The following is a 27,593-nucleotide window of genomic DNA, read 5'->3' as shown; positions in this document are numbered from 1 at the left end:
AAAAAAGACAGAAAAGGAGGAGGGGAGAGAAATGTGCAGTGATAAGTGCTTTCTGTTGTAAAAGTCATGACAGAAAATAAGAGTCTGATTCTGGCAGAAGCAAACTGGCAATGTGGGTCAAGGATTAACCCTCAGAGATGCCAGGATAACATCTCCTGAGACATGTCTCTAAATTACATCAAAAACTTCTATGAAGGATGTGTGAGTATTATACAAACAGCGACGATGGCATGAGTCCTCTCTGTGTATTTTAACCTGATTCGCATGACTGCTGATGAATAGAATTCTCTACGTGCATGGAGAGTCATACAAATATCAACCATTTACTTCAAAATATTCTGAATCTAAATAACTGTAACTAGAATAATTCAGGAAGTACTTCTAGCTGTCGGTGCTTTAAAGCAGCTTGCTTGCTCAATTTGATAGTTGAAGAAGTAGGAAAGAAGGTGTAATGACAACTAAATAAACACTATTTGGTTGTTAAGAAAGTGCATATACTAATGAGTCTAACGTTGGATTTGTTATCCAATTATTTTAATAGGTACTAGATATACTAAGATTACCTTGATTGTATTGCAAAAGGGATATTGATTGACTTCAAAGCTTTCTACAAATTTTCAAAATTATTTATTTCATTAGCAACAAGGTCCCATTTGACTGTTGCACTTCGTATTTTCAGAGTGAAAAGCATTAAGAAATCTCATAACACATGATTTAAACTGGACTTGATGATATCTAAGGTTCTTTCTTCAAAATTTCATAAATCTTAAAATTTTTAAAAATGTGATGATGAAAACATCCTTTAAAATGTCCTCCTTTAATTTTTGTTTTCAAAAGATTTTTTTTTCCTCCTAAAACTGTAACAGATGAAGCCTCCTACCGTGATTGGCCAATTTCACACCCTTTTCTTTGGATCAGTTCGAATGTTCTTCCTCGGGGTCTTAGGCTTTGCAGTCTACGGGAATGAGGCTCTGCACTTCAGTTGTGATCCGGACAAGAGAGAAATAAACCTCTTCTGTTATAATCAGTTCAGACCAATCACTCCACAAGTAAGTTTTTCTGTGTGTACAAATATAAACCTTATTCTACACCAGATAAAATTGTTTTCTTTATAAATGTAAAATAATATATAGACTATGCTAATGAGTATTATTTCTAGAATAATAATTTTTAAAAATTAATCGTATATTTCAAGTAAATTAATTTAAGCAGATCAAGAGTTTCTTCTAAGTCCAGCATTCTATTATCTATTGATGTTAGAATTATACTCCAGGCTTGTAATTAGAAAATGCAGATAGGGTAGCTACTAAAATAAAGTATATCATCATTGTTAGTAATTGGTAGGTAATGACAGTAAAATGTGACTACTTTTTCACAATTATTAAGACATCTAAAGTTTTAAACTTTAAACGTCTTGAAAATTAAATGAGATATATCCAGCATTGCTACCTTCATTATACTATTTTTATTCCTCATAAGACTTACAAAACTTAGAATTTTTAAGTTAGCCTCTACTGAGGGTCAGTACATTTTGTTAGTGTATATTTTCATGACATGCTGTGGATTTGACTAAGATATTTCTGACATACTTTAGGTGTTCTGGGCATTACAACTAGTGATTGTCCTGGTTCCTGGAGCTATTTTCCATCTATATGCTGCATGTAAAAGCATCAATCAAGAATGCATTCTTCAAAAACCCATCTACACTGTGATCTACATCCTCTCTGTTTTGTTAAGAATTAGCCTAGAAGTGGTAGCATTTTGGCTTCAGATTCACCTTTTTGGTTTCCAAGTAAAACCTCTCTACCTGTGTGATGCTGTGTCTCTTGGGAAAAAATTTACTGTTATAAAATGCATGGTGCCAGAACACTTTGAGAAGACCATTTTTCTCATTGCAATGTATACATTTACTGTCATTACAATAGTATTATGTGTTGCTGAGATTTTTGAGATCATATTTAGAAGATTATGCTTTCTAATCAGTCAATGACCAAAAGGATGATTAACTACTGTCATGCCACAATTACTTATCAACCATTTTTATTTAGTTTTATCTTATTCGGTGAGTACCTCAACTTCACACATAAATATCTGTTTTTTAAACTTACCTCACTGTGTCTGAAATTTATGTCTAGTATAAAATATAAGACTAAGTTCTAAGGCAGGGATTCTTGAACCTTTCGTTCCATTTTAATTTTTTTCACACATTAAGAAATATACATGGAACTAATGGTAACTCATTTTTTAAACAGTACTTTTACAGAGCTCTTTCATACACAACGTCTTAATCAATCACGGTATTTTATGGCCAGAGAAACTTTTGTCAGCTCTTTAACACAGGTGGAAAATTAGGCTCAAGGAAGTTAATGTATGCATCCAAAGTCACACAACCAGACCAGGATTCAGCTTTCTTAACTAGAAAGTCATTTCCCTCTCCACTTAAGTAAGCAGCATAAATTTTGAGAATGTAATTATTGTTGCATTCATGTAAAATATAACTTACTGAAGTACAACAGTTGTCAGTTAATTATTAAAAGAGTCATTCTATAATTTGATCACTAACTTGAAGAAATGGAGCACTTACATTTTTAATATTATACCAACACTTTCTTGAAATTTTTAATATTAAAGTATATGGTAATATGGCCACTAAATAAATAAAAATGCTATGGGAAATAATGTGCATGGTCTCTTTGCTTCTTGTTGGAGGAAAAAAAAATCCCTCTGTGCTCATAGATATTCTATAACTGTAGTTTCTATATACAAGATTACTGAGATAGAAAATTATATTTATATTGTTAGACTTCCTAAATTGCTATGAAATGATTTCTAAGGTATTTTCATATTAATTCAGTGCATTCTTTTTAACTGCCTGTTTTACCAATAATCATGTCCATATAATATCATTTAAAAACTTTATGTATGACTGCATTTTACTAGCACTTTATTAGGGAAATAAGTATAGTCGGTTAAAAACTGAGATTTTCAATTTTTTTCTTAGGCACTATTCAACTCACGGTTAATATCATGAATTTCTACATTTAAGGAGTTTTAAATCATTGAGGCTTTCTCCACATGACAGCACAAGAGAAATTCAAAGAATAGCTCCTTAGTATCTATTATTAAACATGTACCACATTAAAAGTTCAAATACAAAGATAAACAAGACTTATCACCTTTATAAGACCAAGAACCCCATGCATGGAGGATCCTGGTGGGCTACAGTCCATGGGATCACAAAGAGTCGGACATGACTGTGTGACTAACACACACACACACACAAATGATTGGTGTGTTCGTCAATCAGTCGTGTCCCATTCTTTGAAACCCCACAGACTGTAGCCCAGCAGGCTCCTCTGTCTATGGGATTCTCCAGGCAAGAATATTGGAGTGGCTTGCCATTCCCTTTTCCAGAGGATCTTCCCGACCTAGGGATCGAACCCTGGTCTCTTGCTTTACAGGCAGATTCTTTACCATTTGAGCTACAGGGAAGTCCTTACATAAATAATTCTTAAATTCTATTCTGGGGCACAGTGAAATGACTTGGAAACAGTTGATCCTTGGTGCTTTCTTTTAAGATCTGTGAGATGGGAGCAGGGTAACCCTCATTGAAGGCCCAATTTTGACCCATTATTAAAGCAAAACCTTTCTGAGTACCCTATGAGATACCCCTTTGATGCTTTGAAAATATTATTTTTCCACTGTTCTCAAATTCTTGAATTCCTTTCTCAGGCTGGTTGACTCACTGTCTTAGTCCAATTGGACTACTACTACAAAAATATCTCAGCTGGATAGTTTATAAACAAAAGAAATTTATTTCTCATCGTTCTGGAAGACGGAAGTCTCAGATCAGGGTGCGGGCATGCTCAGGGTCTGATGAGAGCCCTCCTCTGAGTTATAGTCTTGTCATCATAGCCTCACATGGTGGAAAGGCCAGAGGGCTCCTTAGAGTTCCTTCTACAAGCACACTAATCCCATTCACGAGGGTTCCATTCCCAAGACCTACTTACTTGCCAAAGGTCCCACCTGCTAAAATCATCACACTGGAGGTTAGGATTTCCAAAATATGAATTTTGGGGGGAACACAAATATCTGGCCCATTGCACTCATGGTTGCCACAGAAATTACTGTAGCTACATGAAGCAGGTCTTTGCTGTGCCCAAGGAAAGAAGGGGGAAGGGGTAAAAAGACTTTCTTCTTGATGGCCTGTTACAAATTTTCTAAGGAAAGATCATTTTTTAAAAAAACCAGAATTCCCTTTAATATCATTGCCCTTTCAAAGATGAACACTTTGATTTATTCTTATTCTGATTCATCCTAGGACATTTTCAAAGTAATGCCCCTTTTAAAGAGAATTTCTACCCTAGCTGTTGGGAAAAGTAACTCTTCTCACTTCTATGTGACTCTTGGGTATTGTTCCTTTTAATCCTTTCAGGTAGTTCTCTTCCTGCGAAGATGTTACATTGATCAGGACTCAGTCAAAGCCCTTTACAGATCTCTGGGCTCACGCTTTGCAGCTTCTCCCCCTGAGGCAGTCTGTCCTGTCAATCTGGCCTCCTCAGCCCCGGACAAGGAGGAAAGATAGCAATTCTAAGTCACTAGAGAAAATCTGGTCACCTCTGCTTTACTTACGTACATAGTGCATATGTGTAAAGATACAGATTCGGTGTCAGTTTGTTTGGACGGTCTTTTAATTGCTTAATGATCTATAATATTCTATGATTTCATTTTGTTAGTAACTATATCAGGATTGTTAGCACACACCTATATACTCCTGGATAATAAATGCTACAAAAAATATAGCTTTTGTAACATATAAATATCAGATATTTAATTATATAAAATGTAAAAACTGATTTTTCTAACTAAACTGCAACTGTACGAAAAATGAATAAGAATGTCAAAGCTAAACAAATAACTAACTAACCACTTGAAAATATATTTAAAGTTATTGCATAAAAAGTTCTTGGGTCAAATAAGATAATTTAAATTGAAGTTTTTCAGTTTGATTATAAATGAAAAATGGTCAGGATACTACATATTAAATTCTATAAGATGTTGCCAAAATTGTAGAGCATGGCAAATTGACAGCAGAATATACACTTCTTATTTAAAAAAGAAACAATAAATGTAATTCAAGCAGCAAACATAAGAACTTCAAAATAAAACTAAGGAAAACAAAAACAACTTAATATGGATAAAGACAGAAAGTAACAAATTATAAAATAAACAATATACAATAGATAGATCCAAAATTCTTCTTAAAAATAACAATTAGAAAAATGTAGCATATCAAATCATGTGTGCAAGTATATCCTTGTAAGATTTTATAATATATATGGAGTTATACATTGTCACTTGAAATACACTGTGATAATTTAAAGATGTATACTATAAAATACAAGACAGCTAGGAAAACAAAAACAAAATTTTGGCTACTCAGCCAAAAAAGGAAATCAAAACATTCAACAAATCCAAAAGATGGCCAAAAAGATAAAAAGGAACAAAAACAGAGGGGACAAATTGAAAACAATAACAAGGTAGTAGAATTAGACCTAAAAATATCAAGTTACAATAAATATAAATATTTAAATATATATATAATATATTATATACAATATAAATATGTAAATAAATATAAATATCTAAAATAAATACATATAAAAGTCTAAGCATTTCAAAGCAAAACAGGGATTGCTGACTAACATTTTTAAAAATATACAGATCAAATTATTAACAAGAAGCTCACTTTAAATATTTAAAGATTTAATATTTTAAAATATTTTAACAAATATTACATAGACAATAAAAGTAGAAAAAGATATATCATGCAAACTGTAAGGGTCAGAAAGCTGAATAAATGCATTCTTAAGAGCTAATAAATATGTTGCTTAAATTGGGGAGAACACAAAACTCAGTTCTTTGAAAAAGAGGCAGCCCCCTGAGTAAGGTGATGTACTCTGCAAATAGGGGTGGAAAAAAGATAGATGTGCATTGTAGTTAATACAAGGACATTGAGCAGGTTCTGCAGATGTTTGGGTGAGGGTAGGGTGGAGTATTGATTAGAAAATAGGAGGCAGAGGGAAATTTCAGAGTTTGAGATCTTGTTTCTTCAAGTGATGTGCTTCCAATGAAAACCAGTTTTAAGATGAACTCTCAAAACTGGGAAGTGAGATAAAATGAAGATGAAGGTTGCTGGAGGAAGTAAATAAAGTGTAATATCCTGATAGTATGCATGGAGAAACAAGAAAAAGGATTAATGTCACTGATGGTAGAAGGAAAAGTTGATGACTACCTAAAATGGTATAAGTCGGCAGCATGGAGCAAGAACTATGAATGCCTTATTTGTGCATTGACAAGATAGTAACTATCAAAGAACTCTGCAAATTGTTCATTACTCTCCAGAAACAAGCTATCTACAAAGTATTAATTCACTAGTGTATACACCCAGCTTAGAACAAAAGTTCTTTAAGTTTAATGGGTTAGTACTCATGTTGAAAAAGCATCCGGTTATTTTATCCAATGTGTCCATATAGAAATATAATTTAAAATTTTAAACACGTCTCTCCTCTTATGAAAGAATTCAATTCAAAGTTTCTAAAGTCAGAGAGGATTCTACGGACGCTATTAATATAAAGTGAGGAACTGGAAACGATAATTCCTGAAGGATGCCAAAGGCAATTCACCTCTTTACCTTTTCTCCCAATCAATAAACACCATTTTCTTCCTGTTTTTCCCTTTCTACCAGTCCTTCAGCCACAAAAGGGGTGTCGATGGCCAAACAAAGAGAAGTAAAACAAAATCCCAGGTCCCTCCCGCCAGCAGCCAGCAGAGGGCACTGGTGCCAAAGGCAGCGGGATGGCCGAGGCGCTCAGCTTCCTCTGGGCTCTAACCGCCACGTGCCAGGCGAACTGAGATTGTCCCTGCGGCCAACCCGTAGTTGCCTCGCTGTCGCTGAGCAACGGGGAAATGGGCGGGATTTGCCGTGCGCGTTCGTGCGGGCACCCTCCCAGGCGGAAGCGGAAGTGTCGGCGGCCGGCGAGTAGGAAGTGGTGATTCCTGAAGAGGAGATGGCTTCTCTTGCTACACTCCCCCCGCTGCCCCCACAGTTTAAGAGCATACAGCATCATCTGAGGACGGCGCAGGAGCATGACAAGCGGGACCCTGTGGTGGCATATTACTGTGAGTCCTTCCGAGTCTCCGCGGCCCTCCTTGGCCTCCGGGCCCCCCCCTCCGCCCCCTGGTGTTAAGGCCGGCCCCGCCTCTCTCGCTTTAGACCTGAGCTTTGACCTCTGACCTGTCTTGGGAGTCTCTTGGGGCCCCGCCCTCCTCAGGGATCCCCAAGTTCTCTGCCCCCTCCAGGCCTCAGAAAGGCAAAACTTCGAAAGTACTTTAGCGTCCACCACCTATCCAGTCTTGTGCTTAAATGTTTTTAAACGGAATACATGGGCTCATGGACTCTGAAGCAGTGTTCCAAAGTTTTCTCCCTGTGTGTACACAGGAGCTTTCTGTCTCCACCAGGAAATCCTGAAATTAACCTGGGTAGTTAAGTAACTGAGTTGGGGCTAAAAGGAAGGTAAGTGTTCCAAAGACAGTAGTGATGTTGGGAAAAGGAAGATTGACTAATTGAAAACACTGTAATGAGTGTGGGTTAATTATGACAACTTGCAGGCCCATTCATAAATAGGGAGTGGCTGCTACAGAACAAACACTTGTATTTGCCCATTTCTTCTTTTGCATTTAAACTGCTGTCTCCTAAAAATGAGAACTTTTAGCCTTGATTTTGAGTAATAAGTGAGGTTGAGACATTTGGTGACATACTGTCACTTTGGTTGACTGTGATACATATAATCTACAGTTGATGAAAAACACAGATGAAACTTGTTCACACTTTTTCCTTTGTGCTAAAGAGAATAGTTCCAGTACAGGTCATTTTATATTCCATGTTCTAACTTTGCTGCAAATAAAACAGTGACCAAGCAACTATAGTTTGCTGAAAAAGATTTTTAACTTTGAGAAGCTCAGTATAATGTGTCCTCTATTATAGACAATATAAGGTTAGCTGAAATATGGTCTGCTGTCATCCTGGCCTTAAACCAGGTGTACCCCACTTTCATTCCTAAAATGTGCAAGGCCCTTTCAAACCTCCACATTCTTCCCTTTTTTGGAATATCTACCTTTTCTTCCACTTGGCCAACTCCTTAATTCAGATTCTAACTCAAATGTCACCTCTTCTGTGGGCAGTAAGAGGATTACTCTCAAGGCTTTACCTCCTCAGTTTGTTCGGATCATAACAACATTTTTGCGTTGTACTTGTTTTTCAGGTTCCTCAAGCAGGAATCATTAATCATTCATTCAGCTTGTATTTATTGAGATTTTACCTGTATGAGTATTACCAGGCACTGTGGCTGCAGCATTCATGAAGCTTACATACTATGGGGTGGGGGGATTAAACAATAAAATAAGTAAATTATATAGAATATTAGAAGATTGTGAAGAAAATGAAAGCTGGGAAAGAACAGGGATTACCAGGAGTATGGTGGTAGGAAGTGAGGAAGGGATTTCATTTTCAGAGTGGTCAGGGAAAGCTTCACTGAGTTCACATCTGAACAAACTTAACAGGAGTGAAAGGCAAGCTTTGCATCACCTGGGCAAGAGTGCTCTCCGTAGAGGGGATAACCAGTGCAAAAGTCCTGGGGTAGGGGCTTGCTTAAAGGAGGATCAAAGTGACTGTTGTAACTAGAGTGAATAGAGCAAGCAGAAAAACAATGTAATTAAAGTCAGAGAGATTATTTCTTATAACAATGAAATAGGAACCCTTGATTCTGTCTAAAAGCAGTCCGTCTTTATGGGCTCTGTATTCTATACCTTTGTTACTATCCTGGGGGACCCTTTATTTCCTGTGTCATTATCCTCCCACTTTTGCTGTTTCTTTCTAAAGTTTGCCCCGGTTCCCTTTTATTTAAAAAATAAAAGGACCTCTCACAGTAATATTCCCCTAGAGTTGCAGTCCTGTCTGCCCAACCTCAAAGGTAAGCTTGAAATAGTTGTCTGTAGTTGTCTTTAGATCCTTACCTCATAGATCTTTTCCAGCCCATTGCAGTCTGGTTTTCAATCCCATTATTTCACTGAAACTGCTCTCAGCAGGCAAGAACCATGATTTTTATTGCCAAAACCAGGTGTCACTTTAAAAATATTTTTGTTATGAAGCATGTGCATGTTAAAGAACATATATAATGTGTATATGCAGTTCAAGGAATAGTAAAATGAATACTAATATACCTACCATGCTTGCAGTTATTAAGACTTTCAAATTTTTGCTGATCTGGAGACTGTGAAATGATGTCTCATTGGCATGAAATTTGCAATTCACTGAGTCTTAATAAGGTTGAGCATCTTTTCATATGTTAATTAACCATTTGTGATTTCCTATTGAAATACATACTTATTGCTTTTGACCATTTTCTACTTCATTGTTTTAATATAGCTACTGATCTTTTGGTATTGCAAATGTCTTCTCAAAGTTTATTTGAGAAGTTTGATTTTTGATTTTTCGTTCTATTTATGAAATCCTTTGATGTGCAAAAGTTCTTAATTTTAAACTATGACCAATTGAGTAATCTCTTCCTTATGATTTATGTTCCGATTTTCTAGGTCTTGATTTCTTTTTGTGTACCTTTGAGATTTTGGCTTCCTGAGTTTGTAGATGGGTGTCTTTCATCAAATCTAGAAAATTATCTACTTTTAATTATTGTTCAATTATTGTTCTCTGCTATCTCTGTTCTTTCCTGCAATTTTAATTAGACATGTATTGCATTTTCCTCCTTTGGCTTCTTTGTCTCTTAATGCCTTGATAGTTCGTGTCCATTTTCTTTCTGTGCTGCATTCTGTGTAATTTCTGTAGGTCAGTGTTCACCTCCATATATTCTATTGTATAACCCATCTGTTACGTTTCTATTAATATTTTCATTTTTTATTTCTAGATGTTCTCTTACTTTGTTTTTAAATCAGCCTCACCATTTCTGACAATCTTTTAACTGTTCTAAAAGCACACTTATTTCTTTAAGTGCTTTAAAAATATTTGCATTTATATTTGCTGTCTGATAATTACTGTATAGGTTATATTTTAGGTCTGATTCTGCTGTATAACAAAAAATGGCTCATGACATTTTTATTCTTGTAACTTAGGCACTAGAACTACTAAACCAGTACTCTTCAAACTTCAGTTCAGTTCAGTCGCTCAGTCGTGTCCTACTCTTTGCCACCCTATGAATCGCAGCACACCAGGCCTCCCTGTCCATCACAAACTCCCGAAGTTTACTCAGACTCATGCCCATCGAGTCGGTGATGCCATCCAGCCATCTCTTCTGTCATCCCCTTCTCCTCCTGCCCCCAATCCCTCCCAGCATCAGGGTCTTTTCCAATGAGGCACCTCTTCGCATGAGGTGGCCAAAGTATTGGAGTTTCAGCTTCAGCATCAGTCCTTCCAATGAACACCCAGGACTTATCTCCTTCAGGATGGACTGGTTCAAACTTCAGTATGCAAATAATTCTACAGGAATCATTTTCACATTTCGCAACTTCTGTGTTTCTTTTCTGACAAAGTTCCTTTGGTCAAGGTGGCAAAGTAGTATGCTTCCCTTTATTTATTTATTTATTTATTTATTTATTTTTACTATATCTTGTTCTCAATTGCCCTTTTCCTACTTTAAAGAATAAAGGCAGACTCTCCTACATCATTAGTATTTTTTTTGGTGTATTATTCTGGAGGAGAAGGTGGAAAATCCTCCAGGGTGTCCAGAAAAAAAGGACAGTTCTAACAAATTACTGGTGTTAGTGAAACCTCCATTTATTAAGCCATTGGATAAAGCTTCCTGTCTTTATGTGTCTTATTTGGAAGAAAACCAGTCAGAGCGCAGAATAAGCCTTTATTTAAAAATGCTGGGCATGGGAAAGAAGGATGTCAAAGGAACATTCTGACATACAGCTTTTTATAAAGGGAGTCACCTGGAGTCATCTCCTTTCAGGAATAATTGGTCAAGAATGAATCTCAGAAGAAGAAGGAATTTTTCTTAGCTATTAGCAGCCATTGTTCAATCATTTTGGATTTTATCCAGAGGAGTGCAGAGGGGCAGTTTGCAACCAAGGTCAAGTGCAAGATGGTATGGAGTGTGTTGTCCTTGTTCTTGGGAAACATGTTCAAAACTGGCCTGTGTTGAAGTTTCAAAATGGTAAGAGTTTTCATTATATGATTTTAGCATTTTGTTCTCTGTTCCTTATTAAAGTGTCATTCCTGAGGTAAGAGCAAAAGGGGAATGCTGAAGTGGGAGTACCTTGTTTTATTCAGGTGACAAGCTCATATCAAGGTCTGTAGGTTATCAAAATTATAGTCTTAGAATTCAGAAATGAGAAAAAGTGTGTGGGAACATGTGTTAACATTTATTTGAATTAGAGAAGTCATATTTTTCTGAAAAAAGTAAGCCTCCAATGGCTGATTGGTTTGACTTTAGCAGTTAGTTTTGCCAATTATGTAGAACGGTGGACATTCTCCTCAAATTAGGTAAATCTTCAGCTCTGAAGTGTTTTGCTTTTTTCAGAAATACACTTAAAACAAGTGATGATTCAAATATTATAACTTTTTTTTTCCCTGCCAGAGAATGTTGAAATGAACACTATATCAGTTTTCCCAATCCTGTCTCACTCTTACAATAAAAAGAAGCCTTTGATTGAAAGCAAACGAGAGTCTTTATAAGATCTTTTCTGTATACTTCAGAGGAATTGAGAAGATGAATACTCTGATAATGGGGTGACACATTCTTTTCTAGTCTTAAAACAAATTTTGAGGCAAACCTAATTAAAATGTCAGCTAAGAAAGATTATTAAAAATGTTATTTGATGGTAAGTGATAATGTGGTTTTTAGCCTATAACCCAGAAGGAATTTAAAGAATTTGGTGGTTTTGCTGTGACAAAGCTTCCATTCTCATCTGCTGCTTTATGTTAATGAGTTTTCTCCCTTGTTAAATTCATAAAAATGAAAGCAGTAATAGAACCAATACTCTGGTTCGTTATGAGGATAAATCGTGTTAATTCATAGTTAACTCATGCATTTCCAAGAAAATTTTATTTTGTATACTTAGTGATTATTAAGATAAATAAAATTCATATTGTTTTAAATGTTACATTGCTATATATAACAATTGCAAAAACTCAATTCCAGAAGAAACATTTTAACATATAGCAACTTCTCTCAGGAAATTTAATAAAAATTTAAATTTAAATTTTTATATACTTTTGTTGCAGAGCAGTGTGATAGGATAATCAAGTAACACCTTTGAGCATGCAAATACATTTTTTATAATATAATCCTGTAAAATAAGTACATAGAAATATGGGTTAAAAGAAAATAAGTGTATTCTGACTCTTTAAAAAAATAAATTTTTAATATGAAAAGATGGTAATAGATATCAAATTGCTATGGTGTTTACAGTTGAAAGAGTGATAAAATTTTTAGATGTCAACACTTGACATCTGTAATACAGATATTACATTTTTTTACCTGTTTAAACTTCAGATAAAAAGTAGTAAATGTCAGCCTAAAAATGTGTGAAGGGATGCATTTCTGTAAACTAGAGCAAACAAAATTTTCTAAATTCCTAGAGCAAGGAAGAATTTTTTGTGAGAAGAAAAACTAAAGGTTATTTTGCTGAAGTGCTCACTGATTTATAAAAGTTCCATATTCTCTTATATTTCCTCTCTGTATGTTGCTCTCTGCCTGGAATCCCCTATGACTTCCTCTTAATCGAACTTAACTCTTATTGACTCAGTACTTTTTACTTTTTTTCCTTTTGAACTGTGTGTAGCTGGAATAAGCTGTGCATTGGAGGCATTATTCAGACACATTGATAGAAACCTAAATGAATAATCGGGGGTTTCCATCCTCTGGATCACTTTGCAGTATACATTGTGTTTTGATTTTCAGATATTTGGTTGGTATTTTTGTTTCTAATATTTTGTTGATCTCTTAAGTTTGTGGGGTGTGTTTTTTTTTTTTTTTTTTTGGCCATGCCTCAGGGCCTGTAGGATCTTAGTTCTCCAACCAGGAATTTAACCCAGGCCCTCGGCACTGAGAGTTTGGAGTCTTAACTACTGGACTACCAGGGAATTCCCTACTCAGTATTGTTTTTACAGATTGGTTTTCCTGATCTGGCATGATGTCTAGAAAGGTATCACTTTACTTTTCAGTCTCCTGGATTCTCTTGGAAGGCAGGGACTGATACCTTGTTTTTTCTCACCACCTGACACATAAGTGGCATTCATAAATATTTAATGAATGCCATTGTTCTAAGTGTTAACGAATATTCCAGGCTTACTAGAATATTCACTCTGTGAAAGCAAGAAATATGTCTTCAAGTAATGATCATTGTATCTCTTAACTCCTAATACAGTACCTAAGCCATGGTAGATAATTGGAAATTATGTACTTTACATGTAATATGTGTTGATTGAATAAATATAGGGCAATTCATAGTTTTTTCACATGCTCTTACTGCAGTACAGAAACATAATGAAAAGAATCTCAAAGCACAGTATTTCATAGCTTGTGGCTATCAGATTGTCATAGGTATGTCACAGGTATGTGCCCTTTGTGGTTCCTCGTTTCCAGTATTTTGTGATTTCCAGAAATGATTTAGATCTGGCCTTAATGGGAATACTCCAGTGTTTTATCATTTTTTGTTACCTTAGTATTCCTATATTTCTAAGTTGTTTGATCTTTTATTTTCTTTTTAAGTCAGGAATAAGTGTTGAAATATCATATATCAAATTACTTTTTGACTAATATGCTTAGAGTTTACTTCTTTGACTTTTTTCATTAGTAATAACAAATTATTGAATTTACTCTTACTTGGAACATCTCACTCCTTTTTTTTTTTTTTTTTTTTGATTAAATTACTTTGAAATAATTATAGGTCCACAAACAGTTACAAGAACTAATACGAAGAGATCCTCTGTGCCTTTCACTCGTTGTGCCCAGTGGTAATAGCTTGCAAAGTTACAGTACAGTATCACAGCCAGAATATTGATACTGACACAGTCCTCCCATCTCATTTAGACTTACCTCGTTTTCCATGAATTCATTTGTGTATATGTCTGTCTTTAGCTCTAAATAGTTCTCTCAAGTGGAGGTTCATGTATCCAACACCATAGTGAAGATAGAAGTTGCCTAAGAAGAATCCTTCATGTTAATCCTATTACAGCCAGAAGTTTATGCTTTGCGGACATTCTTTTATACACTTGTCAATTTCTCACATTTAAAAATTTTAACTTGAGCTAATGTTGATGCATTAAAGTTTTCTAGAATATCTTTCATATCTCTCAGATTTTCAGATTTATTAGTTAAGAAATTACAGACTTAACCTTCACTTCCTTTTTTCATACCTGTCGCAGTCAGCCCAGTCATCAAATGTTTAAATTTTTACTTACCTTCTTAGTTTCTTTGACATCATACCCTCACCTTACATCTAAGCTATTGAGATAGCTTCCTACCTTCTACTTCAAGCTAAGTGAAAGTTGCTCAGTCATGTTCAACTCTTCGTGATCCCACAGACTATAGCCTGCCGGACTCCTCTGTCCATGGGGATTCTCCAGGCGAAAATACTGGATTGGGTAGCTGTTCTCTTCTCCCTGGGATCTTCCCAACCCAGGGATCAAATCCAGGTCTCATGCATGCAGGCAGATTCTTTATCATCTGAGCCACCAGGGAAGCCCCTACTTCAAGCAGATAGTACCTGTTGCTGCTTGAAAGTTCTGCTTTAAATGCTTAGTGAGAAAACACAGAATAAAAGAAGGATAAAGCTAAACATTTAGAAATCCTGTGCTACACAAGCAGTACAATTAATTTATAAAAGCTTTGCATTAGGAAAAAAATATTTCCCATAGATGAGAGACAGAGGGCCAGTGTCCTTGATAGGGAAAACACTCATACAAATCCATTTTAAAAAATGAAAACTATGATCCCTATAAATGGACAGAAATGGGTTTGCACTACTAAAAGAGAGCATACTAATTTTTAATGTTCAGCTGAATTAGCACATGTAAATTAAGATGGCATACCATTTTTTGACTAAAGTTATAACCCATGCAAAATGAGTATGTGATGAAATTCTCCTTGACATGGCTGTGTGAATTGGTTCCAAGTTTTAGAAAGCATTTTATCGAAGTATATAGAATTGTAAAAGTATCGGATGTGCAGTAATTCCAGTTTTGAAAAGCTTCTGCCTATGATATAATCACTAATATATGAAGAAGTTTATGTAGGATTATCTGAACAATTATATACATTTGTGGCAAGCTCAAAAATAGCCTAAACATATATCATGGTAGAAATGGTTAAGTTATGATATATCCATTGCACAGAAAGTGATGTAATCATTTAGAAATTAGCACTTTTTGTAACATGGGGAAAGATTGATATAAAAATGCAGGATATAATATACTATGATTTGAACTTTTCACTGCAGATGATGACTGCAGCCATGAAATTAAAAGATGCTTGCTCCTTGGAAGAAAAGCTATGAAAACCTAGACAGCATATTAAAAAGCAGAGACCTTACTTTGTAGACAAAGGTCCATCTAGTCAAAGCTATGGTTTTTTCAGTAGTCATGTATGGATGCGAGAGTTGGACCGTAAAGAAAGCTGAGTGCCAAAGAATTGATGCTTTTGAACTGTGGTGTTGGAGAAGACTATTGGGAGTCCCTTGGACTGCAAGGAGATCCAACCAGTCCATCCTAAAGGGAATCAGTCCTAAATATTCATTGGAAGGACTGATGCTGAAGCTGAAGCTCCAGTACTTTGGCTGCCTGATGCTAAGAACGAGCTCATTGTAAAAGACTCTGATGGCTGGGAAAGATTGAAGTCAGGAGGAGAAAGGGACAACAGAAGATGAGGCAGTTGGAAGGCATCACCAACTCAATGGACATGCGTTTGAGCAAGGGCCGGGAGTTGGTGATGGGCAGGGAAGACTGGTGTGCTGCAGTCCATGGGGTTGCAAAGAGTCAGACAGGACTGAGCAACTGAAGTGAACTTTTTAAAATGCACACATACACACATAATAAACTTGGAGGAAAAAAATGCGGCTTTAGGTTTATGGATGGTTTTCTTTTGATTGTCTTTTTAAAATTTTTCCTATAAGTGGGCGTGTTTCTTTTTTATTAGTTGGAGGCTAATTACTTTACAATATCGTAGTGGGTTTTGTCGTACATTGACATGAATTAGCCATGGATTTATATGTATTCCCCATCCCGATCCCCCCTCCCACCTCCCTCTCGACACGATCCCTTTGGCTCTTCCCAGTGCACCAGGCCCGACCACTTGTCTCATGCATCCAACCTGGGCTGGTGATCTGTTTCACCCTAGATAATAGACATGTTTCGATGCTGTTCTCTTGAAACATCAAGTGGGCGTGTTTCATACCATCATTACTAAAAACCAAAAGCTTTACTAAAAGCAAAAAAAAAATTTTTAAACTCCAGTAGTAGCTCCATCTGACTGTCAGAAAAAACGTAAGTGCCTTTAGTGATCACTCATGATTTGAACATGGCATCATCTTCTGTAATTTTAATCAAGCTGAATTTCACTCCATTTCTAGAACCTGACTGACTTTCTGTTGTCTCCAGACCTTCCAACATTGTTCTCTAGCCCCTGACACCTCTTCCCCTCCTTATCAAACCCACTCCATTTTTATCAAGATTCTAGCTTTAATGTCACTTTCTCTGGGAGGCCTTGTTTTAAACTCCCTGGTTTTAAGATGCATCATCTCTCGGACCTCATTGTGCCTTGTATGGCTTTATCTTAAATTGCTTTTCATATGCCTGTTGTCCCTTCTAGAGTGTAAACTTAAGAAGGCTGTACCCTGCTAGGGCCTCTTGATTCATTCACTGTACCAGGTAGTGAGTGGTTGGCCACTAAAGATACTTACATAGTAAGGAATAGGTACTCCAAAAATGGTAAATTGTCCTGACTTTTAGGGCAGCCATGGTCCCTATAGCTACACCTTATAGTTGTTGTGGAATAAAGAGGCCAGATGACTAACATTCATGTAGCTTTTGGCATTCATAACAGTCCTTTTCTTCAGGGTATCTGATTTGAACCTCGTAGTCATCCTGGTCCTTCTGTTGGTAAGTGATGGAGCCGGGACCTGAATGACAGATGCTGGATGAGAAGTGGGTATATGAAAAACTGTTGAGAGTGGTAATTAGAATAGCAGTTACAGAGTGAACGTAAAGAGCTTGTTAAATCCATGGGAAAACAAAGGGAACTGGTGCAGTAATCTGGAAGATTCCTGATAAGTGGAGAGTAGAAATGGAGGACAGGCTTGATGTTACTGACAAATCTTTCTGAGCTCTGTAGCTCTCTCTCTTTGTTCTTTTTTTTCTCCCCTTAATGAAGCCAGAAAATGTTTGAGTTCCTACTAAACATAGACATCATATGATAAATACTGTGATTCTGTGACATTTGATGTTGTGGATAAAGTGAAAACTAGAAAGATTCCTTCCCTTTAAATTATGTGTTGATATTTAGTACCGATATCAAATATCAACACATAAAGTTGATATTAAATATCAACATATAAAGTTTCAGATTTGGGTTTTTAAAGTTTCCTCTAGGGGGTGGTATTGTACAAATAATAGACATTCAGTGAGTATGTATAAATGTTCTTTGAGAGTCATTTCTTTATATGACCATTGGAAAATTAGATGTAGTTGTTCAGGAAGTTGAAAATACACATGGTATTTTTCATATACAAGATGTCATAGGACACAAGTGTAAATATTTAAAGGCTAAATAATAGTGGATTTTTATTGGTGGTGGTAAATTACTTGGATATTAGGCTTAATAATCAGTTGCCTGTTATTTGCTGTTAATCACACAGAAATTGATTTTAATGAGTAATAACTTTCACTAAGCCAATTAAAGATAAGCAGTTTTTTGTGCTGATTTCTATATCTGTAACAGTTGATTTGAGCTCACAGTCCTCTTGTCTAAGTATGTATCATTTCTTTATTGTAGCTGACTCAGGATACTTTACTGTAGCAATGACAGGTTAATAATAAAAACCTTGGAAAGTTGTCCTGCTGACTTATCCATTAACATTCCATTTCTTTTTTTTATTTTGCAAACATATTTGCAGACATGAATTTTATATTGTAGAATAGTCATTTTAGTAATTACTCCTGTTTTGAGTAAATCATTTTGGTGTTAGACTCTCTACGCTAACGCACACACACTAGCATTACAGTAACTTGTCACAGGCTGTATGTGTGTGTTAGTTGCTTCAGTCATGCCCACCTCTTTGTGATCCATGGACTGTAGCTCACCACGTTCCTGTGTCCATGGGATTCTGTCAGCAAGATACTGGAGTGGGTTCCCATGCCCCCCTCCAGGGGATCTTCCTGACCCAGGGATCGAACGTGCATCTCCTGCATTGGAGGCAAGTTCTTTACCAACTGAGCCATCAGGGAACCCCTATCACAGTCAACGACTGTATACAGTCGCATTTCACATATTAGTTTAGAACTTACTTTTCCCTTCTCCTGTCCTGTGGCTGTAGTTGTCATATATTTCAGTTATAAACTTGTAAAGCCTAGAATGTAGTTATTTTTTAATTGTCCTTCTTAAAAAGAAATTTATAAAATGAGGAAATAAAAATTTTAGTATATTCCCACATAATGACCATTTTCAGCATTCTTCATTGCTTTGTCGTTGGTTTTAAATATGGTGTCATTTTCTTGCCTGTTGAAAAGTTTATCATTTCCTTTAAAGGATTGTCACCAGTTCTCTCAGCTTCTGTTGTGTGAAACAAGCTTTTATTTTCATCCTTCCTTTTGAAAGATATTTTTGCTGGGTAAAGAATTATCAATCGTTCTTGCCACTCCTGCCCACCGTTAAGGTGGTGGACTCCAATCACATGTACGTTAGAGCATTCGATGGTTCCCCACACCACACTGAAACTCTGGTTTTGTGCTTGTTTTCCTTTGCAGTCTTTTTTCTCCCTGCTTTATTCTAGGTAGTTCCTATTGCTGTGTTCAGAAGTTCATTAGTTTTTTCTTTAATGAGATCTAAACTACTATTAATCCTGTTGAGTAAAACTTTTCATTTCAGATACTCTTATATTTCATCTCTGGATGGCCCTTTTGTGTTTCTTTGTGTATGTTCTATCTCCTTATTTTATTCATGGCTTCCAATAAAATACTTCAAAATGATTTCCCAGTATTTTAATGTCATCATCTGCTATTTCCATTATTTTGTCATTGTTTTATGTTCACATTCTTCTACTGTTGTCATCATTAGTAATTTTTGATTGATTGCAGGACAGAGTGAATTTTAAGTTCTTGAATGTCTGTTCCTTGAAGGGATTAAATGCAGCCAGCAATTAATTGCTATTCAGTTTAATTCTTTGGTGCCTTGTTTTGTTTTTAGCTTTGGGGGACGGTTCTAAAGTACTCTTTGCTTTACTACTTAATTGGGGGCTGTCGACTTAGTTGGGGGCTGTCTACAGAATATCCTGGGTAAACCTCTGGGGCTCTCTGCTCCTTTTGGTTGGAACTTGAATGCCTCCCAGCCCTATGTGTGCATTGGGGATAATCCCTCTCATAGCTTCTGTTCATTCTTTGACCTTGTAGAGTTTTCTCCTTCACATGCACATGGCAGTGTTCACCTGAGCCTCAAGATAAACTCCTATACAGATTTTTGGGTTTCTTTTCTGTGTAGCTCCGTACTCTTCAGAACTCTGCCCCTCAATTTACAGCTGCCCCAGTCTCCCTGAACTCCAGTTCATTTTCTCAACTCATAGAGGACTGTGTTCTGTTTAGGATTCCCTTCCTACTCCTTAGACTGGGATGTACCTCCAGGCACAATGCTAAGCTGATACTGGTGTCGTCTCATATGTTTCCTTTCTTCAGATGTCTTAATCTTACCATGTCTGTTTGCATTGTCTAAAAACCTCTTTTATATATTTTGTCTAGTTTTCTTTGATTGTTCACAGTAGGATGTCAAATATTACTCCTTGTGGCCAAAGTTAGAATCTGGTTTCTTATTTTAGTAATCAAATCATCACTAGTGTTTACTAAGTACCAGCACAATCTTTTAGTAGAAATTCAGAAGGAGCTAACCTTTCTTAAAGCTATTATGACAGAAGCTCTAAGAATACTTGTTTAATGAAGGAATGAGTGAAGTATGTACCCTTTATTAGGATATATTCATTCATACTTTGTTTTTATTTTATTTTTGTCCCTTCACAAAGACAATACTAACCATATAGGAGGTATTTATAATATACTTATGAGTAGAGTAATATATTTGGTTCTATTTACTGAAATAAAATTTGGCTTTATACATCAGTGTAAGTCATAGTGATTCCTATTTGAGTGCTATATTTATTTAACCCACTAGTACATCACTCTTAACAATTGCTTTTATGTGCCTTTTGCGTCTTGATATCATGCATTTCATATTTTTAGCTTTCTCGTGTATAAATGAGGATGTGATAGAATGTTAATGTTTAGATTTAATGAAACTTTGAGGATTAGTAAATATTTGTCTCCTAAATGCTTCACATTAAAGTTAGGTTGGAAAGTATTCAGTCCTTTTGCAAATATGCCTCATTACTCATCTTTAAAAAATATTTATTCATAAAAATAAACACATTTCCTTGATGAAATGTATTTCACTATAGGTGATTCTAGCTACATATTTATTCTGTTTTATTGGGTAATTTTCCATGTTGGACACCAGTTTTTCTTCATCCTGTGCTTCTACAATGAATTACTTGTCCTGAACAGAGTTTTATGTGAAAGTAGTCCTTTTTCCCATCCGTATGACTAAAAGATCTTTTGATGTATAAGTTTTCATTAGTAGATTTAACATCTTTTCACTGTGTTAATATTAGAAAAATGTGTCTTGTTATACAACTTACAAATTGTAAACCATGTAAGATATTCAGAAATACAGAAGCTAGGCAAATTTGTACTTAAATCTTTTCAATTTTGAGATGATTCTTTCTCGTCCTTCAATTAAAGGTATTACTTTGTAACAGTGTCCTCGTAATTGCAAAGACTGAATATGCATGTAAGCCAAGAAAAAAATGCATGTAAGTGAAACCATTAAACTATGTTGTCATTACACTGTATTTCAAGTATCAGCCACTTGTATTAAGGTTAGGTTTTAGAGGGTAAGAAGCTTATATTATATTTGTGTTGTGAGGGAAATTGATGATGACTCTGGTGGTAGTGAATTGGTAATAAATCTGATTCTCATTCAAAGGAGATACAGATAATCTTCATTTTTATTATGAGCAATGGTGGAAGTAGTTAAAAGTAACAAATCAGAAAGAAAATTGTACTTTCTACATAGGAATAAATAACTTTCTCTTGATAACAAGAAAGTACTGATTAGTTTTCTGTGTGTTTGCTTAATGGACTTTTACCTTTGCTGAATAGCCATTTATTCCCAAGGTTGCTCTATTAAGTAGCTCACTACGCTCCATAGATGGTAGGATTCATACACTGTCCACTTGATAATAAAATAAGGAGAAAGACCTCCCAGGGAAATGAAGCTAACTCCTCTATTTCCTCACGTTGTGTTACTGGGTTGACTAATAGTATATATTGACAGTAAATAATTAACTAATGTCTATTTAATTTTCTGTTTGTGTGTTTGAGCAAGGTTTTGCTTGAAATGTGCTTGAGTCATTTGAGAGGTTGAGAAGATAAGGAAACCAGTCTTTACACAATTAATATAAAATGTCTTCAGAGAATGCCAAAACAAGAAAGAATATGGGAAACAAAACAGAGAGCTTTAAGATTAGTTTTAAACCAAATGTTTCACACAGGACATAAAATGTTAGCATGTCATAAAAATATGTGTGTTTAAAAAACTGTAGCTTGCTCAGTTTGTAGTGATGGAAAGTGTATTTTACTTGCTCAAATAAATAATACTGGAATATTCAATATGAAAAAGTATTAAGCTCATTTGAGGTTGATAATTCTAATATTTATAGTGATGCTCATCTGTCTATGGTCTGTGTTGCTGGTATGTAGATGCAGAGAGAGAGGATTGTTGGGCTTATATATGAGTGTATGTTTGCCAGACGAATGTAATAAAAAGGGTTTAGAGATAGGGCAATAAAGTCCTAGAAAAATCTACCATAAAATCAAAACTAGTTACAGAAGGAAGTTAAAAGAGAAAAGACTGATTGTAATGAAGTAGTAGAGAGACACCAATGAACTGCAAGCCTATTGTAACAAACAGAGTGTAAAGTTGGAAGAAAAGCAGTTTAGAGTGAGTACATGATATACTGATATTCGCAGTATAGCAGTTTGAAATGGTAATTTAGCTATGAGGTTACTGGCATATAAGGGAGAGTCCGTACAGTTAGGGAGATCAGTATTGATAAGAATTGAGAGCACAGCGTTAGAAATAGATCTGCTTTCTTATTGCAGAAAATTCAGAATTACAATGCATAAGTAAAATAAGGATTTATTTCCTCCTTTAAAAGAAAGCCTGATGTTGGCAGTACCCAGTACCAATTCCATGAAGTCAGGGACCCAGGCTCTTTCTGATTGCAAATCTGTAAACCAGCACATGATTACCAAAGTCGCCTTGTGGTCCAAGCTACCTACTCGAGTTTCAGTCATCCCATTTCTGTTCTAGGCAGCAAGGAGGAGAAAGGGGGATGAGTCATTTCCTTTCCCCTGCCGTCATCTCCGTTTTACAGCCTTCCAGAAGTCTCTCTCAACCATTTCTGGTTATGTGATATTTGTCTTAGCATGGCCATATTTTGTTTTGAGGAATACTGGAAAATGTACTGTTTTGGCTAGCTATATTACAACTCCCTAGTAATATAGGAATCTTGTTAGTAAAGAAGACAGGGAGAAGGGATGCAGGTAGGCTGCTAGCTGTCTCTGTCACAAGTGTTAATTATCCATGTGAACAGCAAAATTTTTAAGATGGTGGAAAGATAAGGAAAGACCCTGAGGTCCATGAGCAATTACAAGTGTAACAGTCCAGTGGAAGAGAATGGATGAGCACTAGACCAGTGTATTTAGAAAGCCTTCAGAGAATACTGTAACAGCGAGATGCAAAAAGAAAACCAGTCATACTTGCCAACTCTTAATTCTTTTAAATACTGGAAGGGAAAAAATAAATAAATAAATACTGGAAGGAATGTAAGAGAATTAAAACTCATTACTTGAGAGAACTGCAAAGAAAATGATTTCTTAAGTGACATTCAGGTGGGAAGAAGGAATCTAAGAAAAGGTAAGACAGTTTGCTGATTCTTCAGAATTGTTTCAACTGTTGTTTCAACAATATTTCCGGGGAGTACGGTAGAAGGAGTATGGCTTTGTGGAGAAACGTGGACGTGGTTGGGGCAAAAAGTATAGTTTACAGTTGAGAGGAGTAAGGATGCAGTAAGCAGTGATGCTTAACCTTTTGCTTATCTACCCTCAAGTTGAAAATAATGAAACATGAGTCTCCAATATTATGTAACTTTATAAATAATTTTTCTGTATTGATGTACTACATACAATATATTTAAATATATATATATTATAAAAATACTACATGTGCCTGACTCTTTGCCGCCCCATGACTGCAGCCTGCCAGGCTCCTCTGTTGATGGGATTTTCCAAGCAAAGATACTGGAGTGGTTTGCCATTTCCTTCTCCAAGGGATCTTCCCAACCCAGGGATCAAACCCTGGACTCCTGCACTGCAGGCAGATTCTTTACCTACTGAGCTACCAGGGAAGCATATAAAAGAAAAGTATAAAGGATGAAATAAACATATCAATAAAATGCTGATATTTTCTTCCCACACTGTAGCCATTCCCTGGACTCTTATGGGTCTCAAAGTCTGCAGCCTCAGTATAGCTTAGGGCAAGAACTGTTAGGGGAAATAGAAGCAATCTGGCACAGAATTGATCCCTACACTCAGCTAAAAGCCTTCCCTCTGAAAATAAGAGGAAGAACACTTAAAAGTCTTCAGAAAAATTTGGTAATACATTAAGATGTACTAAGATTAAATTTCAAGGAAGAAAAAACATATTGTCAGTTATAGGTATTATGTGAGAAGACATTTGATCTGTAATCTCAGTAAAGTCAAATAGCCAAGACATATAAAAAGTAAAAACATACTAAAGACGAACTGCAAGTCATTAGAGAAGGAAAGGATTTTTTACCACTTGCTTTTGGGACAGATACCAGTAACTGAGGTAGATGCAAGTTATTAAAGAGTTAAATTTGGAAAACTAGAGGAAAAACTGGTAAAGTCATGTAACTGAATATCCAGTTTCTTGGAGATAAAGAACTTTCCAAGCTTAGGATTGATAGAAAAATCACTGGATACATAAATATTTTAAGTTTCTGTATTTTAAAACAACATTCAAAAATTGAAAGATGGCATAATACTTGCATCCAAAATGTTTATTTTCCAAAGAGCTCATGTGATGTACTTTTAATAAAGAAATACAGCAAAAATGCTGGAAGAAAAGACCTGAACAACTCACTAAGAGGATGTGTTGGGGAGTTCTGTCACAGTTATAAAAAAAAGAAGAGCTGACTAAAATAAACATGAAGCTGGAACAACTCAAGAGATGACTGGTTTAAAAAGGGGATGGTGATCAGCCATGCTTTTAAAAGTCACGGCATGGGGAGAGGTGATTCAAACCAAGTTCTCAAACGACCTGGACATGTTTTTAAAAGAAAAAAGATGTGGTTAAAAGAAAGAGAAAAAGAAAATTTTGTCACATTGTGATCAAAGCAATGAATATAATAAGTGGATTTTTATTTTTGCTTCCAAATTAGATTTTTTTTTTGGTCAGATTAATATCCAGTGCTGGATATTGTACAGTAAAAATGAAAGTGTCATGCTTTTTACATTGTGAGTCAGTGTAAATCAGTACAGGTCTTTAAGAAACTCCATTTTTGTTTCTCATTGATAACTGGATGAATCAAATCCATACATTTGATACAGAAATAAATACATTAATAAATGAAACTTCAAGCTCTGTGAGATAATCCTAAAAGCCTAAGCCTTTAAAAGTAGTTCCTTCAGACACAGCTATTGAATTTAAACACACGCAGAATACATGATTATATTATTTGTATATTAACACATCTTTAAAGAAGGTATGAATTGGAAATCGTAAGAGTAACTAACAGCTTGCCATGTTCTAAAGCTGTAGTAAATAAAGCTGTGATAGACAGTAGACTAACAAGTAACAAAGCAAGATAGACAATATACAGAGTTGGGGCCTTTTGTCCCATGAAAATTTAATATATGATAATGAATGACAAAAGTGGCATTTAAAGTCGTCAGGCAGAATGAGCTGTTCTTTCATTCATGTATTTTATCTATTCAGAAAATGTTTTTCGAAGGCCAAGCACTATCGCAGATGTCAAGGATCCATCAGCAAACCAAGTGGACCACAATTGCCATTATCATGGAGTTTAAGTTGGAGTTGCAGAATCTGAGAAGAAATAGGTTGAAGATGATTCCCTGCCAAGGAGAACAGAATGGAGCAGGAAAGGCGATAGTGTTCACAAGATTCCGCTTGGGGGTGTGGGGGGACAGGATAGCGCTCTTTCCTACTGTATAAAGAACTGCCACAAGGCAGTTTGTTAAAAAACAAGCGACCAAACAGAAAATTTGACGAATTGTTGTTTTGATAGCTATTCTGCATTCATAAAAGAGGATATAGAGGTCTTCAGTACATCTCTAAGACCTTTTGAGTAGTGAAAATGCAAAATCAGAAGTGAGATAACACAGTCCTGAGAGCGATACGTTTAATACCAGTTTTTAATTTAATGTCAGTTTTCTGTGAGTTTGGGAAAGATGGCTGCTTGCATGTGTTGCAGCTGTAACTGCATAGTGGTGATTTGTTTTGAAGGACAGTGGAAGAGTAGCTCTTCAAATGAGGAAGGTGCACGTACTACTGGCCAGCAGTTCTCCTTGGTGTCTCCCACGGGAACCCAGGAGTGTGCGCTCAAGAAGGTCTGGTAATGCAGCATGGCTTGTAATCTGGAAAATCTGAGAACTCCCTAGTTGTGCTTTAGTTCAAATGTTGTGTCCATACTGTGGAGCCTTGTAGGGCTACGCAGATCTTCAGGGCTTATTACTGAAACTAAGAGGAAAATTACAAGCAGTATGTGTACGCACCGGTGGTAATAATTACCACCGAACTTCACAGCTCTCATCACTGAGAAAGCTGTTTAGGGTTGTGGTTTCAGAGAAGTTTCTAGCTTCAGCCTTATCTGTAACATTTTTATTATTTTTTTCAAGAGATGGTATTGTTGTAGCCACACTTTCAGGAAACCAACTCACTCAGAAGGACAATGCAGATAGTAGAGTGCAGTTTATTACACCAGTGGGCCCAAGACAGAGTCTCCTCTTAGCCAAGGACCCCGACCAGTTTTTGTAAAAACCTTATATACCCTAAGTGTATGTGCTCAAACCCACCTCCCCAAATTCTCTGAAACAAGCCTGAACAAAGGAAAAGAAAGATACAATCAAAGTTAACCCATGATTCGTATGCCTTAAGCCTAGGTAGTTAACAGTGGACAATTACCAATAGACCTGTGGTCATACGCCAATAAGCATGATAGAATTTATGATTTTATTTGGTTACACAGATAATTAGGGTATTCTTTTAGGAGACGGAGAGTCTAGGTACAAGCCCTGCGGCTCTTCCGGGGACCTGGTTTTCCAGTTGGTATGTTGTTTGCATAGATACTGGGCATATAGTGCAAAGTCCACAGTCTGACCCAAGATGGAGTCCTGCTTTCGAGATAGAGCCTGTTCTGTCTGTTTCCTCCTTCAGTATGTTTATTTTTACGTGTATACATAAAAATGACCAAAACAATTCTCCCCATTAACCTCAGCTCAAGTGGCATTTCCCCTCTCCCAATGCATATTGTGTATTTTATCAGTTATCACATATCTAGCCCTTGGCAAGTGCTCCTATACACAAGGTTGTTTTTCCTAATGCCCTCACTTACCTACTATACTATAAATTTAAATTGCAGGTCCTTTTGACAACCTCAGACTAGTCCTTTTATTTTAAGTATAATGTCAACAGAGAAGACTTTCCTTCATAGAAATTTATCATCATCATGAATCTTGTATTCTTTGGATAGTGTTTCTGTGTTTTTTATATTTGTGAATCAGATCCATAGTAAATCAAAGTTTTATTTCTAAATTCACTTAAATTTTAAATTATTTATTAGAGACAAAATATATTTTAAACATTCAGTCCTGGGAATTATTCATATCATTGTATTTTTCTTTATAGGTCGATTATATGCAATGCAAACTGGAATGAAGATTGATAGTAAAACTCCTGAATGTCGTAAATTTCTATCAAGGCTAATGGATCAGTTAGAAGCTGTAAGTTGAACACTGAACATTTTTCTGGTTGATGTTTATAATACCATTTTATTTCATGTGTGTGTGTGTGTTATTGTAGCTCTTACTGTTGGTGTCCATCAGCAGTGTTACTATAGCTGAGGAAAAATTAGACAGTTTTTTTTTACATTTA

General features: G+C 35.9%; 2 protein-coding genes across 6 annotated transcripts in view; both read left to right on the top strand.

The window, feature by feature from the left end:
- Positions 1-866: 866 nt before the first annotated feature.
- GJE1 (gap junction protein epsilon 1) lies at positions 867-1,990 on the top strand. Its single transcript, XM_070461596.1, has 2 exons — positions 867-1,061; positions 1,595-1,990. The coding sequence occupies exons 1-2, from the start codon at positions 867-869 to the stop codon at positions 1,988-1,990; spliced, it is 591 nt and encodes a 196-aa protein (XP_070317697.1).
- Positions 1,991-7,006: 5,016 nt separating this feature from the next.
- The window catches only part of VTA1 (vesicle trafficking 1), a 68,734-nt gene continuing 48,147 nt past the window's right edge, over positions 7,007-27,593 (top strand). For 2 of the 5 annotated variants that reach the window (XM_070461572.1, XM_070461570.1), the window contains exons 1-2: positions 7,007-7,182; positions 27,348-27,442. In XM_070461572.1, coding sequence (XP_070317673.1) covers positions 7,071-7,182; positions 27,348-27,442 — 207 coding nt within the window. In that variant the 5' untranslated portion in view covers positions 7,007-7,070. Of the gene's footprint in view, positions 7,183-11,027; positions 11,232-21,076; positions 21,148-27,347; positions 27,443-27,593 lie in introns of all 5 variants that reach the window. The other 3 variants (XM_070461574.1, XM_070461573.1, XM_070461571.1) reach the window with 3 other exon arrangements.

The sequence above is a fragment of the Odocoileus virginianus genome, chromosome 34 (assembly GCF_023699985.2).
Source record: "Odocoileus virginianus isolate 20LAN1187 ecotype Illinois chromosome 34, Ovbor_1.2, whole genome shotgun sequence".
NCBI classification, from domain to species: Eukaryota; Metazoa; Chordata; class Mammalia; order Artiodactyla; family Cervidae; genus Odocoileus; species Odocoileus virginianus.
This window is presented reverse-complemented; position numbering and strand designations above follow the sequence as displayed.

Bases quoted from the DNA above. Each gene is read 5' to 3' on its own strand.
- GJE1 (XM_070461596.1), top strand. From the start codon at position 867: ATGAAGCCTCCTACCGTGATTGGCCAATTTCACACCCTTTTCTTTGGA. The intron at 1,062-1,594 runs GTGTGTACAAAT...GACATACTTTAG, and splicing joins CTCCACAAGTAAGTTTTTCT to GTGTTCTGGGCATTACAACT.